This window comes from Pempheris klunzingeri, chromosome 16, assembly GCF_042242105.1.
Source record: "Pempheris klunzingeri isolate RE-2024b chromosome 16, fPemKlu1.hap1, whole genome shotgun sequence".
Lineage (NCBI taxonomy): Eukaryota > Metazoa > Chordata > Actinopteri > Acropomatiformes > Pempheridae > Pempheris > Pempheris klunzingeri.
The window spans coordinates 23,694,781-23,713,455 of record NC_092027.1 but is presented as its reverse complement, the minus strand read 5'-3'; the positions used below and the strand labels follow the sequence as shown (position 1 = coordinate 23,713,455).

Below are 18,675 nucleotides of genomic sequence, written 5' to 3'. Positions count from 1 at the left end.
CACAGATATTTTATCACCTTCATACCTCATGACTTCTCCTACTTTGGGAAAACTGTTTGTAACCATGATTTTTGAAGCGATGGCACATTCCAGACAGTTTTGGAAGAAGTGTTTACTTCTACTCCAAGAAGTTAAGTAAATGTTGCAGTACCAATATATATATATATAACTAGACTGAAAAGCTCACGGCTCTTAATTTCTTGTAGATATTTGTGAGGAAGTAAATGTCCACAGGGAAGAGGAACAGCAGAAAGCTCCCACACAGTGCCCTTTTACTAACAATAAACTTAAATAATCCTCATAATAATATATAATATAAGTATCAACAGTGTTAAAATATTATATTAAAAAGTCATACATTCAAAGTTGTACTTTGAGTAAAGGTACAAAAGTATTAGTATCAAAAAGTATCATAATTGGAAGTAATGAGTAATTGGATTATAATTATTGATGTTGCAGCTGGTAAAAGGGGGGGCGCTCATATTAATTACTTCATACTGCTGAGCAGCTTATGGATCTCCCCCAAGGGATCAATAAAGTTTCATCTTATCTCAACCTGTATTAATACGTCATCATATACTTTATTTGTGTTATTACCCTGAATCTGTGAAGTAGCTAGTAACTAAAGTTATCAAATAAATGCAGCAGAGCTGCAGCATTTCTCTCTGAAATGTAGTGGAATGCAAACTAGAAGGAAATGGAAATACTCAAGTACAGTAATACCTCATAATTGTACTTAAGTGCAGTACTTCAGTAAATGTGCTTAGTTACTTTCCACCCTGGTTTCAGAGGTCCACTACACAAAAATGACACATTACTTTTGTTTAAATCTCAGAGATGTAATACAACAGAAACCACTACATCTGCGACTGGTTTGCCTCCCAAATCCAAAATATTCAAAGTCTGTTTCTGCTGCTTTATCACATTATGTTCAAAATAAATAACTTCAAAACTCCAAATGGATGAAAACGTTGCTCTGTAACTGCTGCACGAGTAAATATGCAACTGTTTGACAAGTTGGCGATATTAATCAAAAGGTGATCATATGTCAATGCTGCTACTGTCTCAAAGTGGCCAAAGAAATGTGTTATTTACATCTTTAAAGGGAAAAAAAAGATTTTTATTTCACTTTTAGTCACCCACACTGCACAGCAGTCTGATCCAATAGGACCCACACAGTGAATATCAACAAAACACAAAGGAAATAAATGAGTTATAGGCACAGAGAGCAAAATATAAATGAACAGACGCCAAGAAAGTCTAAGAGAGATGACGGATAAACAGATAACAGATGGAGGATCAGTGAGACGGTTAAGATAGAGCCTTTAACAAACACTTTAACCTATCGGTCCCTGTGGACTGAGGCTTGAAGAGCTGAATAATGTATGTCGGCTCCGGGAGTAATGAAGTGGAAGTGATAGGGAGGAATACGGCTGGCCTCTCAGGGCTCAACGCAAACTGTACACACTCTTAAGAGCTGCCTGTAGCCTCAACCTGTCTCCCTCTCAGCCTCTGTCTGTCTCTGTCCACTGCTTTCACACACACACACACACACACACACACACACACACACACACACACACACACACACACACACAGCACAGCGGCTAAGAGCGTTAGCTTGTCTCTTTTCCCGTATCCTACATCATTGATGAGGAGGACCAGGGCATTTATAGTATCCCACTCAGAGTTCAGCAGCCCCAGATCCTCCATGAGGCTCTTATTAGACAGGAGCAGAGCAGCAGCAGATAGCATGGCTGCTGCTCAGTGGTCAGACAGGCACTTGGTGTTGGCAGCCTTGTTTGTGGATCAGATCGAGCCCGGGTCGCACTTGTACTCGCTTGGTGCTATTGTGCTTAACAAGAGGCAGCGGCTGTGGGCCGTGTCTTGTGGTGGAAAGAAAGCGTTGTTTTCTTTCCTCATGATCCATTTATTGCTTGTCCTCCTCCTCTGTCGTCTACTTTACTCCCTGAATATCCCTCCCGTTTTCTCACAGAGCGGAGGCTGGAAAAAAAGGTGGAAAAGTTACCTCGTGTTACCCCTGTGTTCATTTGTCTGCCGGTAAAACACTGTGAGCACAGAGAGTCTGTCTCCTCCCCCCAAAGCACACTAATAATATCTGGACAGCTTTCTTATCTTTTGGTGGCAGTTTTGTGAGGAGGATGTTAAAGACATAGTTTGACATTTTGGGAAATGCTTTCCTTGTGAAGAGTTGGGAAGATGGATACCACTCTCAAACCCACGCAGTATAAATAAGGTTTAAATTAGCTTAGCTTAGCACAAAGACTGGAAACAGGGGGAACAGCTAGCGTGGAAATCTGACTATAAGCAACTTTCCACTAATTAACCAAACACCTTGTGTGCTTAATCCATACAAACATTAGAATGTAAAAATAACAATTTGTGGTTTTACAGGGGTTCGGTGTTGCTATTAGCAGGCAACCAGCAAAGACTCCAGAATGTCAAAAGATGCTCATTATACCCCATTCGCATTATTTCCTTCAAATCATAATTACAAGCAGTAGAGTGGTAGGAACTGTTCACGTCAGCCTCCGACGACATTGAATAAATCCTGAAAAGTTTCGCTGGTTTTCTAATCCTAGAGACATCACGTGAGTGCAGTGAAATCGCAGGTAAAACAACCAATATTCATTTTCACATTTTCCATCTTTTGCAGGGATTAAACATTTGTTTTAGTATAAAGTGGTAGGATGACTGCGCTACCTGTAGACGGGGCCGGGCCGGCTGTTCCCCCCCGTTTCCAGCCTTTGTGCCGGCTGAAGCTTCACATTTGAAGCAACACATATGAGAGTGAAGAAGAAAGTGAACTCTGCTTGTTAGAAGCACTCTCACTTCAATTGGGGCCCTTCAGCACCACCCACTGAGATATTTCTTCAAGGTGAACTAACTAAAACCAAGATGAAGGCTCAAAAAGCATCTACATGTTAAACAGCGATTAAAATTGCATAGAATTCAGAGTTTAAGATAGAAAATATTCAAATGCGGCGCAGTGTGATTGAAAGAACTTGTGATTGGAGTTGTTTGGCCCTCTTTTTCAAACACTCTCTGCACTGCCTAGCCCTCCTCCTCCTGTCACATTAACATGCTTCTATCATTAACCTCCATGCCCAACCTTCTGCATAATAGCTCGGGCTGAATGCAGGAAGGAGAGAATAAGAAAGTGTTTCCTTTCTTTTTTTTCTTTTCTTGAGGAGCATCTTGAATGAATGATTGATGTTAGGGGAGCAGGATCAGAAAGATATAATCACGGTCTAACGAACGCAAGGCCGTAAGAAATATATACTGGAGGAATGCCATAAATTTATAAACACACCATATATTAATATATAAGTAGTCAATTGAATATTCAAAAAGAGGGAAATAACATAATCTATCCCCTGCCATGTGCAGTGCATGCCTTATATTCATTCTAACAAAAGCCTCACAGTCTCATTTCTAACCTCACAAGTCATTTTCCCTGCAAACTCCGTGAAACCAAGATTAAACACAGTCATGTTCATTGTCAGTGGCTAAACAAATTGCCAGTGCCTGTGAGTGACATGTGTTTTGTGTGAAGATGTGCAACGTCAGCGAGGGGAGATGACTTCATTTCCGAGCTTTGAGCACAGATGAGGGGGAGACAGTGAGTCCATGTTCAGTATATGAGCACCTTTCACGGGACAAATGGAATGTCAATCAAGCGCCGGTACACAGATGCTTTCTCCCCGGTGGGGCCCGAGATGCTTTCTGGTGATGCAGCTCTGTTGTTCCAGTCCTACTCTGGGTGCACTGGGAATATTTTGTCCTTTTACCCCTCCACATCCCCTCGCCCCATTTCAGATCCCCTGACTATTAACGATTTCTTCTGCTCCCCAAGTCTGCCTCCTCAGGCTTTCCCTGCTTTCCACACCCATTTCTTTATGTTGGATCTCTTGATTGGAAAGTTTCTAACCCGACTCTCCTTTTGTAACTTATTTCTTCTGTCTCTCTATAAACTCTCGTACCATTTTGACCATTTTGATTTGCCCCTCCATTTCCCCCTAAAGAAGGGACTGTGCAAAAATGATTAGGGTGAGGATGGGTGGGGTGATCTTTATATTGTACTTTATAAAAAAGGAAACATTTCCTTTGGGTCCTCCCCTTGACCTAGAAAAAAAAATAACACACCCCCATGAAATATCTCAATGTAATATATTTATGGAAAACCTAACAAAGCTCTGCTAATGCTACAGAATGAGTGAACCATGAGAAGGTGGCAGCTCTGTGGCGACTGATGGACTTTTTTTATTTCATATTCCACTCAATCCCACCCTGTCCTCTACAAATTAGGTTTATATAAAACAAATGTGCACCAACAGTTGCACCAATGTGTTCTATGATTATAATGAGTGTTGTTAAATAACAAAAACTTTGAAAACTTAAACTGATTATTATAGGCCAAGTTGAAAACATGCTGATATGGACGTATTAGTAAAAAGTTCACTGGCAACTTCATTGTAAGCCAAAATATTCAGTTTGGCAATACAATATTCACTTGTAGTGACTTTGGGATTATCAAACGTCCTTATATCTATGTTTACTCACAGCTCTTGGTTACGCTTAGCAAAGACTGCAGCCTGGTTTAATAGTGATTTAAACCATGATGTGCACAATTAACATTCAGCTGTTCATTCCCTGCTCAATGCTCCACTAGAATGTAGCAGCTTCATTCACTCTGAACATAATCCAGGCAACGGCTACCAAAACAATGTCACTGGGAGAACAATTTAGTCCCACGCTAATGTCATTTCTACGAGACTGATTGCAAGCTGCAGACTACTGTATAAGAATGTATATGTGAATTAGATCAAATGATCCTACAGCTATAGATAAGTCTGACTGTTGCTCAAATCAATTATATGACGCTTGAGCCACATTTTCTCCGTACAGCTTCCAAAGCTCATAGTCAAATATTGACGAAAGCCAGCTGATTCAAGTGTTATCAGCCCATTAAATGGCCGTCATCAGTTGTCATCAGGAGCACAGATATGAGGTAGCATGGCCCCACTGTCGCTCCTTATTGGCTCAGTGGGCTCTTATCGTCTATCGGTTAGGCGGAACGACCCATATCTAGGCAGTGACACCTAGTGGCCATCGTACTGAAGACGGGAGCAAATCAAAGGACGTGATAAGGTGACGTTACACAAAGGGTGATAAAGTCTATGTAAGGAGGAGGACGGGGATGACCGGCTGGGTCAAACTCAAGACTATCAACCAGGAGATTAGGGTTCATGTCTGGTGTCAACTCACGCCAACAACGGCTTATTTTAACTCAATTAACTAACAGAATTTTACTTCCTGCGAGATCGTAGTTATTTTGACAAAAAACACAATCTTTTGTCTAAACTCAACCAAGTAATTTTGGTGCCTAAATCTAACAGAACCATTTAACAACGTTAACCTTGTGTTTATTGTTCTTATCGTAGCGATGTTAGTTTGGTAATGTTACCTACTGGTAGGTGTCGCTGGCATCATCTGAAGTATTCTAATCGCAGTGATAAAAACTGACAATGGGCCATTTAATGGGCTGACAAGCATGATTGTGATGTAGCTATTTGATCAATTCTTTTTTTTTTACAATAAAAAGTATAATGAATCTGGGATTTGGGAAAAAATTAAAAGACCCTCCACTGCTCTCCCAAAATAATCAGGCTAATCATAAAACCCCTCTGACCCCACTAATAATTTTCAGACAGTCCCTGACTTCATACAGTCCCCTCTGTCATCATTCCACCCCTAAAATTGTCTGCCACTTTTGCACAAACTATTTAATTATTTTTAACACCACAAACTCCTCTAACACCCCCCCCCCCCCCCCCCCTTTCCTCTTACACTTGTGCTGGTCTTCATCCTCCCCTACCTATAAAAAATTAATAAAGATCTAAAGGTGGATTGTGGAGAAACGAGAGAAATGTTTCCACATTCACCAGGACTGGCTTAAGACTTTGTTATTAAAAACATGACAAGCCATTCAGTTGGTAAAGGTGCTTACTCAAGGGAATGCAGAGAGTGTTTATTCTTTGATTAATTTGCTTGGAGGAGACCTGAAATTTCCCCACTCATGAATATGTGGATGACAGGGAGATTTCTCCGTGGTGACAAGTTATCTAAACTACAGGGCAAAACGATTATGCTAATATCAGGGTGTAGTCATCAATCATCTCGTGTCAATGTGGTGTCAAGGCATCACGTTCCTGATTCCCCCCTCTGGCCATGGCACTGTTTGTGTGCGTGTGTGTGTGTGTGTGTTTATTTGGATGGGAGAATTGATCACATTCTCATTACGCCTGGGGACTGTTGGGGGGTGGGGGGTGGTGGTGGCGTGCACTTGCGCTTGCGTGGAGCTGTTCTCCAGGCTGATAGAAAAACTGGGAGGGAATTAATTAGGTGAGTTTCTTCATCTTGATTTGAACACCGGGCTACACACGCAGGGTCCGGGCTGACGTCAGAGAGGCGCGCCTTAAAACCAAAGAGCGCATCACAGGGAGATGCATGGTTTGATCACACACACGCATGCACGCACGCACTAACACACACTAACGCTCACAGTGGATTGTAAGATAGCAGGGACACTGTAGAAGCTGCAGCAGCAGGGTGAGTGAGGCGGAGCTGCAGGGGAAGCCAAGAAGTTACTTTTTGCTGCGTAAAATGCAAGCGGTGCGTAAATGTCTGCGTGCCCCCCTTTTTGGATGAGGTGGTAGGTGATAGCAACATTTTCAAAACTTAAAAGTTGACTGGCGAACTAGCTCTGAACTAGTGTCAGAGGGAAAAGTCTAGCCTTGGCACGGATGCTGTTGGATATCGCCCCGAGTCTGCGCTCCTGCTCCTGTCTGCTTGATCTTGTTTGAGCCATGGCTTACTCTCCGCTGGGATACTCCTACTCCACCACACCGCAGGTACACTCAGGGGTTTTTTTCAGCATGTTTTCTTTTTATCCTTAAAGTTACTGTAGGTGATAGATGATGTACTGCTCTGCTGTCAAAATATCCAGGGACAAGTCATTTGTTTTCCTCTGAAAATGTGACAAAATCAGCGAGTAGCACGGCAGGGTTTGCTCTTTGGGTATTTTCAAATTTCACTCTAGAAATAACTGAAGCCAGAGCAACACTTTCCACTTATATGAAGAAACCATGGGAATAAAAGAACCACAGAAGAAAACAGGACTCGAGGAGCTAGACTTCTACTATATACTCACAGTTTAAACTACTTGATTCACTATTTTTCTTGTCTGGTTTTCTGGTGTGTGAAAAACACCTTTCAGTTTCTTTCTCACAGATAAAATAGTGGGACAAATAAGATTAATTTTTTTTTTTACATTTTTCCTGCCAAAGTTTCTGATGACCTCTAGCTCTCTGGCTGCTTGTCTGGAGCCGGGAACGCCTCCGTCACACCCGGTGCTGCGCTCCCCGGGCCACCAGCTCACCCCTGGCGCCGGCATTGGAGTCTACAGCGGCCCTTATCCAAAGAGCCAAGGGTACTACAACACCTGCACCAGCGACGCCACCGCTCTTTATGCCAGAGTGAGTGTCTCATTTCACTTACAGCTCATCGTGTCTTTAATTTTGTCTTTATTTCAAAATGCGTAATTGCGCACATAGCCATTAGTTTTGGAAGACACGTGAGAGAGGAAAGGTTGGAAATGAACTAGTGACCACAACATATTTTCTAGAAAAATGTGAATATTATACTTTTATGAGAAGAAAGCAAGCAAGGTCATTTTATTCTTTTGTGTCAGAGTGCATCCTTGAGAAAACATATTGGAAGCTTTTCAGGACTCTGATTAAAAATATATTTATAACAGTTATCCGGAAATATTTGCAGGGGCCACTAGATTCCAAGGACAGCAGTGCATCCATGCATGTGGGGACATCTCAGACTCCTGCCTACTATCCCTATGAATACACATTTGGACAGTATCCCTATGACAGATATGGGTAAGTGTGTTCTTTTATTGCCCTTAAATTAAACCATAGTTTCTCAACTCAAACGTGTAATATGTTAACATCAGACATCTTCCACTCAGGACTGCTGACTCCACCATTAGAAAATATTTCTGCTGTGTCTGTAGCAAGTTTGTAGTGACCTCATATTCTTTCATGCCTTGGCATCTTTACACAAGTATTACACTCTAACTATAATATCCTTTTTGGGATTTAGTGTCTGGAACTAGTTCAAGCTTATATGTGTGTGCTTTTTTTTTTTTGCACTTTATGGTATGATCTCTCTCCTAAGACATCATTAAGATGTGGCTTAAAGTCAATGGTTACTCATAAATGAGGGAGGCCTCTCTTTATAGCCAATATCATTCACTTATGCCTGGTACGATGGAGTTAAATATCACTTCCACTGTCACCATTTGGCTCAGGTATTCCTGCTCTGACAGCGCTTCCCGTCGTAAAAATGCCACCCGAGAGACCACCAGCACCCTGAAGGCTTGGCTGCAGGAACACCAGAAGAACCCCTACCCCACCAAGGGAGAGAAGATAATGCTTGCTATCATCACCAGGATGACCCTCACACAGGTGGGTATTATAGATTAAAGGGTACTCTGGATGGCTTTTTTCCCCCTCAATGACTTGTCCATCTTTGTGTTTGCTTTACTTTCATTTCACATCTTCACACCCTTTTTCCATTCTTTCCTTTCTTCTCTTTGACACCTTCACTCCCTCGTCTTCTCTTCACTCCTGTATAATGTCCTCCCTTCTCCTATTTGTACGGTTTTATGTTCCTTTCTGACCTTCATTCCTTCCCTGCCTCAGGTGTCTACTTGGTTTGCCAACGCACGGCGGAGGCTGAAGAAGGAGAACAAAGTGACGTGGTCACCGCGGGCTTGTAAAAGCTCTGATGACCGGGGCTGTGATGACGACAGTGACGAAGCTGAGAAGCCTCTTAAAAATGACAAAGACCTCCCTGGTAAGCAGGGCCTAAATCAGTCTGTCAGCACATTGCTTAAAGTTTGATTAGCATGAGCAGACTTAATGCTCTCTGTACCACTCATTACTGCAGATCAACAGTCTACAGACCTGCAGAGTGACCTTGAGGACTTCGACCTGCTGGAGTCAGATGGTTCTGACTGCGAACCGAAGTCACGGTTTCTTTCTGAGGACAATGAGGCAAACACAGACGTCCCACATGGGCATCATGCACACAACCCAGCCCCACTGCACGGAAAGGAGAGATTGTCCCCAGACTGCCCCAAACTCACGCCGGTCCAACAGCAAAACAACGCCTTTTATCCTACTCCAGACCTTCAAGGTACGGATCCCAAGCCGAAAATCTGGTCCATCGCTCACACTGCTGTGTCATTGGATGCCGGCTTGCAGCCAGAATACCCTCCCTGTATGCTGTCGTCGACCGGGTCCTCCTCTCCTGGTTACCCATCAAACATGGCTCTTACCAAGGCAGACAGGCAACAGGAATCACCAGTCGCCACACTCAGAGAATGGGTGGACGGAGTTTTCCACGGTCCTCCTTACCAACAGCTCAAACCAGCAGAGGTGTGGAAGGGCTTAAATGATGCCGTGATAGACAGCAGGACGCCCCCACAGTCCTTTGAACTTGTCAGGCCTGCATCATCTTTGTAGACCAACCAACACATCAAAAACGGAATATTTCAAAGACTGCTGGACTTGAAACAAAAAAAGTCTATATTTTGTTGTTGTGGCATGATCAATTGACCGTTCGATAAGCGTCACCTGCCTTAGTTACAACGCCTCTTAAGTTCTCTTTCTCACACAGCACATAAAGAAGTTTACTATGATAATGGCGGCAAGTATATTTCCAGAATTTCCCCCCGGGGATCAATAAAGTATTTCTATCTATCTATCTATCTATCTATCTATCTATCTATCTATCTATCTATCTATCTATCTATCTCACTCAAATAATTGAGCAATTCCTCAAACAATGAGTCCATGATTTCAGTTACAGGTAGACAAAAGCAGGCGTCTCATTTCTAGCCAACAACTGTCAATTTTGAAATTAAAACTGTTGGTGGCAGATTTGATTGACACTCGCTATCTTGGAAATTAAGCTGATATCAGTTCCATGAATTTGTCTGACTTTTTTAATGTTTCCAGCTAAACCTTGAAAATGGGATCTTATGGGATCTACTGGATAAATGGGTTCTTAAATATGCAGTCGTTGGCCACATACATGATACGGAAATAAAAGCTTCATGTCTCAGGCAAAAAGTCAGCATATCCTCACCAGTTGATCGATGTAGAGGTCATACAGGCTTTTATGGTGAGGACTGACCAAAGCATCTGGCAAACGTAACACTGTCTAAGGTAGCGTTGGCTTGGATTGGTGGAGTGTAAACTGCCCCAAAGGACTGACTTCTACACAATGGCAAAATGCTACACAGTGGATGTGTTAGTCATGCAAAGTTGCATTGTAACACCAAAAATGATAGTAGTTAACCGTTGCTAATGATGTGTTCCTTGGCTCTACTGCTCTACGGCTTTACTGTAGGCAGTAAGCTAGTTAGCCGGACATGCAAATGATTGCAGCTTACGTTAGAGCAAACAAATACACAGTTTTATCTATTTCCCTTTTTTGGTGGTCGTGGTTTCGGAAAAGTTCTAAAAAAAAAAAAAAAGCCTCCTTGTCAACCTGTGGTGAAGTTTGTGCTAAGTTACAGTTGCAAAGCTATGATTGAAGCAGGCTTAGCGAACGGTCAATTAACAATGTATGATTCTATTTTGTGGCATTTGGATAGGCTCTCTTCCAGCTCTTATGGGTCCCATGAATGACCAAATGTCTTTGAGCAAAGTGTCACCACACATATGTTCCTGCAGAAAGGTTGTACGGTTCACACACACATGAGAAATATACAATATTGTACACTTGCACTATAGCCTGCACATGCACTGAGTCACAAAAATAAAATGTGTATTCCGTAGCATGGCAAAGTTCTCCGAGTGTGCCCTTACATTAGCTAGTGCTGCTGCTATCAGTTTATATGATGATTGTGTTCAGGAATGGTGGAATACACCTCCGCAGCTTTGGATATGTATGTGTGTGAGTGTTTGTGTGCGTGTGTGTGTTTTGAGGGAGTGAAAGAGGGGAAGTGGGTGGTATTCAGCCGTGACTAATGGAAACACACAGAGGAGGGTGCTGCTAAATTGTTAAATCGATGCCACTTCCACCTCGGCTCTAGATATAGCTGCAATCAGCGATGCGTCCCTTTTCATTAGGCGGCTTTTGACTTTGTCAACCTGGGACTGCAAGAGAATCCACCACGCGCAAACTGCTCTAAAGAACCTCTCAAGTAATTTTAAGTAAGTGTCACATCTTTATCCACTTCGGTGACTTTTCCATACAACCAATAATAAGAAACATCATTGAAATAAACAGAGAAATAAGGCTGGCATCATTAAGCATAAATGTTTAATGAAAAATGCATTTACATAAGCTTCAAATGTCCCAAATTTAGACCTGAGAACATTTAAGCCAACACTTTCTAAAACAAAGCAAGGCGAAAAAAGAAAAAAACAACAGCGGAAACAGTGGAAGAGAAATTATGTTTTTTCACCCCCATCTTTCTCCTCCTCCTGTTTTCGATTTAGGAAGAGTGATAAAGTATTTATCAGAACAGAGGAGGGATCTGCCTGGGCTTTGTATGGAATTAACCATTTCAGATTAAATAATTCAGGATGAATTCAACCGAGAATTTCATTCTGTTTCTGCCTCATAAATAAGTAAGATTTAAGATGATAAATAATGACATCTGACTTCTTATTTCTGTAAACTTTTCTTTCTTCCACTCGCTGTCGGACACGATCTCATTGTGGTTGGCTGCAAATGTATTTTTTATATTTTTGCTCAAATTTTCTTCCCTCTTTTTCTATCCAAGTTTAATGTACTTGAAATTATACAATTTTGTTTCCTTTTTTAAAAAAAATCTTGAGGTGGATTTGACTTCAAAAGAGGAGTTGGTGGTGTCACGACGGAGATAGAATGACAGTCAGATAAGGGTGGTGAGTGAGGTTAAGAGATTAAAGGTTATACATGTTCTCACCCCTCGGTGTTTCAGACAAGTATGTTACGGGTGCAGAGCTCTGGGAAAACTGCAAAAATACACATCAACACTGCAGTTTAGTGACGAGCATTAAATCTGATCTAGCTTTGATTCAAAGGGGTCTAATGTTTTAAATGGGAATTTTAAAATCAAAGCAGTCGACCATAACTTCAAAAAACCCTTCTTTTTTCTGTTAAATTACCAAATGACACCACAAAGTTTTCCAAATAATTCCTCTGAGCACAGGCGTTATGCATAAAAATGGTGGAGTGAAAATTTAACAAAGAAGTTAGAAATATGATGCAAAATACTATCAAACAGGAACATGACAGATTTTTGGCTGCTAATTCACATTTTGTCTTGTGACATCTACCCACCATCGTCTCTCTTCCCTTCCTTTTTCACACTCTCCATCTTCCTCCGCTGATCCCCCCCCAACCCCCATCCTTCAGCCATCACCCATCTTCTCTTCTGCTTCTCTTCCTTCCCTAACCAACACATCTCATCTGTCGTTCCCCGTCCACCATTTTTCCCTTCTCTCCTCCCGCCCTTCTTCCATCAATCGGATCACCTCACCTCAGCTGCTCTGGACACACACAAGTGAGCGTCTCCACAGCCAGTCTGGTCAGACAGGAAGGCCTGCTCCCCGGTCCATATCATGTGATCAAGCCTTGTGTGGTTGTACAGGTTGGGGAAAGTAAGACCCACTGTTTACTTGTCAGACTCACATCAGCAGGAGTTATTTGGCCTTTAATGTCTTCTGTGAAAACTGACATGGGGATCATTGACACCCCTCTTTTTTCCCACACTAGCCCATGAATCTTAAATGAGTAGCTCGGCCTGTTCATTCTATTCCCTGTGACCTTATTACTCAATCACTTCTACTTTTAAAATTTCCAATGGAATGTCTGCACAGGAAGTATTGACAACTTCAAATTACCCCTCTCTGCACTTTCCGTCTGACACCTATATCCTTTCAACACTGTCTGTCTCTCTGTCGCACCCTCAAACACACACACACACACACACACACACACACACACACACACCGGCATACATGTACGCACAGTTCTAAGTCTCTTGCGTCTTGTCACACACACTTTGGTTTCCGAGGCTATCAAAGTGCTGAGTGCAAACTCTCTCCTCCAAAAACTGTCACATGTCGCCAGAGGTGTCTCGCTCCCTGCGGTAACCCTCTGAGCTCCTGGCACAAGAACAAGTCATTATTTCCATGGTAAAGGTCAGAAGCTCTGTCACCTGACTCTAAAGTGGAGCTGAGTGGAGTCGCCCCGAGACAATGACCAAAGGTCAGTTTTCTGTTTTGCCTCTCATACAGTAGGTTTGGATTTGAGGAGGACGGGCTGCTCCCAGATCTGCCTATGAGCTCCTTTTGGTCACAGTGGTTCCCAGACATGGAGGTTCAGATAATTGGCTGCAGGGAGCTCCATAATGAGCCTGAGGGTCTGTAATATGACACATCTTCAAGGAGAAATATTTTAATAGGGCAATTACAGCGACAAGGAGGATGTTTTGTGTGGAGTGAGTGATTGTTGTGGAGGGGCGCTGTGGTGAAGAATTCAATGGCATTTAACTCCATTATCTATTGTGAGGCTCAGTAGTGAGGAGATTTTCAATATTATTACAGTCTCATTTGAGCTTATTTTTGTCTGAATGGTCTGACCCAACAGTGCAGGTCACATTATGCTTCAGAGGTACATCTGCAGTTATTATCAAATATTATGCAGAGAGAAAGTGGAAAAGCGGATGTAGCCATATACCCCTCTGGTGATTTGACAGTTTGAGTTTGAACCCATGAATGAGTCCGTCTGCAAATTGGTTGAATCCACCTTTATAGTCTGGAGTTACTTGACATATATGATGTTAAAGAATCCTCTGTTGTAATGGCTGATGCGTTTAAGAGCAGTGAATAATTAAACAACGCAGTTAAATCTAGCACAAAAACACAGCGCTGTTTAATTCAGAACAATTCATATGCTCAGTTTCATCTGAAGATTTTGCCCCTGGCGATGCCTCCAACTCAACCAGCCACCATCTCTGAACCACTCAGACTTACCAACCGCAAGACCAACCAGTCAGCTCTCTGACACTGACCCGGCTCGCCTGCCTCATTTTAACAATGCACCTCTCTCCCCTTCAATCATCCAAAGTGGTCTGACTATAGATGAGGTTAACTACAGCATAAGCCTCACTTCCAGGAGTCACCAGGGCCAATTATATCAGCCTGACTACTCTTCCCAACCTGAGCTCTATGGTGTGGAAAATGCAGTTCCACTGGCTGCATCACTGGGGACAGAACAGGCTAGTGCTGTCTGGAGCCTGAGCCAAGCGCAGGCCAATTTGGCATGCAGAGGTCTATGGAGAATAAGCCTGATGAAATATATATATGATCTTCTTCAAACATGTATTGTTCCGCACTACTGTGTCTTATCAGACTGGCTCCCTCCTGATGTCTTCCAGGCTTGGCAGAGCGAAACTCTACAGCGCAGATTGTGTGGGGCCGATGCACAAGGAATGCTAAGGTTCTCTCAGCGCTCCTAACGGCAAACAGTAGAGACGAGCTGCCTGCTTTTTCATGAAAGTTCAAAGCACTGCAATCACAAGCAGTCAGTCATTTGTGTGTTCTGTGATGTGGGATAGAAATAAATCCCCTTTACACAGATAACAACGGAGCAGATGATGTTTTTAAGGTGCAGTGCGTCGGCCATCTCATTAAAGTTCAGATCAATTAAAGGTATATTGCACACCAATCCTTTCAAAAGCCAAATAGCTCTGACGCGTGCAACAGAAAACAAAACCGGTCTTTGTAATGTCAGCGGCAACCACATCTGTGGGGCTCTGCTGACCCCTGCTGGTCACCAAGGGAAACTGCATCCTGCTGTCCACACTACATGACAGTGGCCCAGAGTTACACAACACGAGCAAACAAACGTTTGCACATGTTCCCTTAGTTGTGGATGAACTGCACACTTTAGCGCTATGTAGTTATAGACTGCAGATGTGCCTGCACCTTGGTTTCAATAGGCTTCAATAAGAAGAATGCAGTCTTAGAGAGACAGACGGACATATAATTTATTAACCAATATGGCAATTTACACAGAGAAGCAAAGACAGATGACACGTTTCAGTGATGATGCTTCTGCTTGAACTGTAATCCACAGTAGCCACATGTGCCCACTTTTGTGTCTTTATCCTGCAGAAACAAAGACAGAGTTACAGAATTAGTGTCTGGGAGTAGCAACCATAACATAATCATGCTGTTCATGTGCTCATAGGAATATTACAGATATAGAAAATATGATCTTGTTACCCTGAGGCCACAATCCGTGTTCTCATAACTTAAATAATACAAGTTGACTATTAAAGGCAGAACATTTCTGCCCCCCCTTTCGCCCTTTATTCTATATATGCACTCACATTATCCGTGTGATGATGATACATTTAAATTCACTAAAGTAACCTCAGTATTGTCCGTCTTTTGCAGTACCACATTTTCTTAAAAGTTACACAGACTAGAAACCAAGTTATATTGGCATTTTCTGTCTCTGAATACTGTGACTGTGAATAACACTGCTTTGATCGAGGGGTTCATACATTTGACATTTCCTCTGACAAAGATGGCTCAACCTCAAAGGCAAGTAAGCCTAAGGAACATGTGCCACATCAAGCAACACGAACACTTTAATCTAATTCACAGTAACCACAGCGTTGGCTGCTAGTAAACAAATGGTAAATAGCTACCATGACACAGAAGCACTGGCTGGACCCATCAGGTTTTTATCAGAACGGACAAACGGACCTCTTCATATGATTTAATCAGAAAACCGTGTGCAGGCTCTTACCAGGTTGATGTAGACTTTGGGATGGCCCAGGGCTCCTCCACCTCCATCACAGGACACCACTCTGGCCTCAATGCCGGACACTGGCTCCTCTGCCACCAAGTTGATGGCAAAGTTCTTATTCACCTTGACACGAACAATATGATTTCTGCCATTGTCGGCTCAATACAATAAGGTTTATACTGGAAACAGTCAAGAGACACAAGGTCTGAAACATCTGACACAGCAAGATTGTTGTGATGTTTTGATGTGTGAACCACTCACTCATTGTGCAGCATAGATCTGCTTTTGAAAGGGGTTTTCTTATATAGCGAGTGATTTTTAAACTCTGTGGCTGTTTTAGTATAATATTTGTGGCCATGTGTACTGGTTTTTTTGGTATAAGATGCAGATGTTTGACAAGATTTAAACATTTGTTTGTCACAGTACTGAAGTTTAAATGGGAGGATTAATAGCAGGCGCGCACTGACAGTCTCAGTGTTGTTATACCTCCAACACCAAAACTGCATTTGCTCAGGGTTGTTACATTTAAACCAACAGCCATCTGAACTCTGAAATGCCTTTTTGTTTGTTAGTTCTTACCTCTTTCTGTCTGCCGACGAATCTGGCTCTCCTGGGATCCTTTTCGTCATACACCTGAGATGAAAACATGACATTGTGAATTGGGGAGCGGCACATTGTCTTACTGACTTGAGGATCCGTATTTGGCCACTATGTTTTGCTGACTGGGACAAAGAGCACATTTACCAACCGTCCTGTGCATCTGTTGACACGACAAACAATGGCCGAACTTCACATGTTAAAAGGAAACTGTGTAGTCATAGTGGGGCTGTCCGATAAAGGACACAGGGGACCCACTAGCTACACGGACTCAGGGCTAAGCTAAAGTTAGCTAACGTTAAGTAGCACCGGTGCGGGACAATCACGGAGGCGGACTGTTAACGTACCTGGCCGGTGTGAGTAATGGCCTCGCCGGTGCTGGAGACCTCCACGCTGTAGCGGTGAACAGGTACAGCAGACAGCCTCAAAGGTGAGACAAACACCTTAGCATTCTTACTGAAGGACAGCAGTCTACCCACTGCGGCCGCCATGTTTACAACAGCCTGATTACCCAAGATGCCTCACAGAGAAATCTGGACTTGAGGATGTTCCTTACCCGAGTTTTGCCTGTCAGGTTTTTAGTACTTCCATATTATGCACCAACCCCAACAACCTTTCCAGTAACCCTCCCCTAAATGTATGTATATGTTTGAAAAATAATAAGTTAGACTTCAGTAATTTTAGTGTTAGGCCTTGGCAAAGCCGAAGAAGGCATAATTTGTCCACAGCCAGAGAGGGAAGTTGCCTGAGAGGCAAAACAGAGGGCAGTATCGTCTCCAATCGTTCTCCACAAACCGGAAGCAGTTGCATCCTGACAGGCAAGATCAGTGTCGCGGTCGTGTTGTGGCGACTAAAACGCAAAATTCAGGGATACATTCCCTATTTTGAACCTATAAGGTATTTCTGAAAGGTTTGTACTTTTATTTTATACTCCAACTGTGTCACGTGGGGAACTAATGCTTCAGCCGTTTTAATCTTTGGTTTATGCGCGAGTAGGTCAACTGTGCCACTCGTTTCCTGAGCATGTTGCAGCTGTCCTACAGTAGCAGATGTGTAAGGTTAGCAGCTTTAGCACGTAAAACGGACCCATGCTAGACTCCATAATTAACTGAAATAGGGAGTAGCTCTCCTATTTCGTTGTACATTGTATAACGACAATAAAGGCACTTTATTCTATCCTACTCTATTCTATTCTTAACACTTAAGTCGCCTCACAACATGATATTCACCACAAAATTGTGTTATCTACATTTTGCAGCTGTAATTGCATATGAGCTGTCTGTCTCTGCCCCCCTCTGCAGGCTCTGTTACCATGGCGCCCCTCATCTGGAAACACCTGGCTACCTCCCTCACTCGCCAAGTGGCCCAGCTGAGCCAGTTGAATCTGACTTTGTCCTCCATGTGTCTCCGCACCATCACCACAGCTCCTCGCACGCTGCTCCTGCCATCGGCCAGGATCAGCTCCGTCCTGCCCCCCTCCCGTGGCCCCTCTGCTCACTGTGCACCATCTCTGCTGGGACAGTGTCAGCATCTTGCCTGCAGCCAGCCCTCTGCGGGGATGAAAACCAAGACGGCCCTGAAGAGGCGCTGCAAGGACTGCTTCTTTGTTCGACGGAGAGGCCACATGTTTGTGTTCTGCAAGACAAATCCGAGACACAAGCAGAGGCAGGGCTAAAGTGTTGGAGGGATATGGAGAAGATTGTGTTGAAGCTGTGGATATTTACAAGAACTGTGCTGCAAAAATAAATTGTTTGGCTGAAGGATGTTCGCACCTCTTCTGTTTCCCTCTGAACACCAATCAATGATATTATGGCATTTTTTTTCAACCATCACTTAATCTTCCACAACAGTTCATAAGGTAAACATGGTTCTTGAGGGTAGTTTAAATTAAAATCAGCACCCAAAATCATTATAATCCCTTTCTCGTAGTAAATAAATACAATACTGGTCAATAATGCTTTGAAAACATAGTGTAAATTACAGGCGTAATCATAAATGTAACACTTAAAATGGGGGAAAAAAGCTTTTATTAGTTGGTGACTGCAGTGTTCACTTATTAGGCATTAACTATATCTTATTCTTATTATATCTTATTTTTTTATACATTCCAACACATTACACAGTAGTCATCTGATGATAGCCAAAATATTATGCATA

General features: G+C 42.7%; 3 protein-coding genes across 3 annotated transcripts; 2 read left to right on the top strand and 1 right to left on the bottom strand.

Annotated features, from left to right (window-relative positions):
- The first annotated feature begins 6,890 nt into the window (after window positions 1-6,890).
- On the top strand, window positions 6,891-9,716 carry irx4b (iroquois homeobox 4b). The gene is given in 6 exon segments (XM_070845987.1): window positions 6,891-6,935; window positions 7,371-7,559; window positions 7,861-7,973; window positions 8,405-8,561; window positions 8,799-8,952; window positions 9,046-9,716. Coding segments are annotated over 6 exon segments (1,329 nt in total).
- A 5,410-nt stretch (window positions 9,717-15,126) lies between these two features.
- ndufs6 (NADH:ubiquinone oxidoreductase subunit S6) lies at window positions 15,127-17,016 on the bottom strand. Its single transcript, XM_070846756.1, has 4 exons — window positions 16,866-17,016; window positions 16,501-16,554; window positions 15,922-16,044; window positions 15,127-15,272 (listed from the first exon to the last, which is right to left on the bottom strand). Exons 1-4 carry the CDS (start codon window positions 17,007-17,009, stop codon window positions 15,204-15,206), a joined length of 390 nt encoding a protein of 129 aa, XP_070702857.1. The 5' UTR covers window positions 17,010-17,016; the 3' UTR covers window positions 15,127-15,203.
- A 301-nt stretch (window positions 17,017-17,317) lies between these two features.
- On the top strand, window positions 17,318-18,281 carry mrpl36 (mitochondrial ribosomal protein L36). Its single transcript, XM_070846894.1, has 2 exons — window positions 17,318-17,428; window positions 17,820-18,281. Exon 2 carries the CDS (start codon window positions 17,831-17,833, stop codon window positions 18,191-18,193), a length of 363 nt encoding a protein of 120 aa, XP_070702995.1. The 5' UTR covers window positions 17,318-17,428; window positions 17,820-17,830; the 3' UTR covers window positions 18,194-18,281.
- The last annotated feature ends 394 nt before the right edge of the window (window positions 18,282-18,675 follow it).

What these genes read in the sequence shown, in the direction of transcription:
- ndufs6 (XM_070846756.1), bottom strand. Translation starts at nt 17,009, where the DNA reads ATGGCGGCCGCAGTGGGTAGACTGCTGTCCTTCAGTAAGAATGCTAAG. An exon ending in TCGTCGGCAGACAGAAAGAG is followed by an intron (nt 16,045 to 16,500) that starts GTAAGAACTAAC and finishes GTTCGTGTCAAG; the next exon opens with GTGAATAAGAACTTTGCCAT. An exon ending in CCAAAGTCTACATCAACCTG is followed by an intron (nt 15,273 to 15,921) that starts GTAAGAGCCTGC and finishes TTGTTTCTGCAG; the next exon opens with GATAAAGACACAAAAGTGGG.
- mrpl36 (XM_070846894.1), top strand. Translation starts at nt 17,831, where the DNA reads ATGGCGCCCCTCATCTGGAAACACCTGGCTACCTCCCTCACTCGCCAA.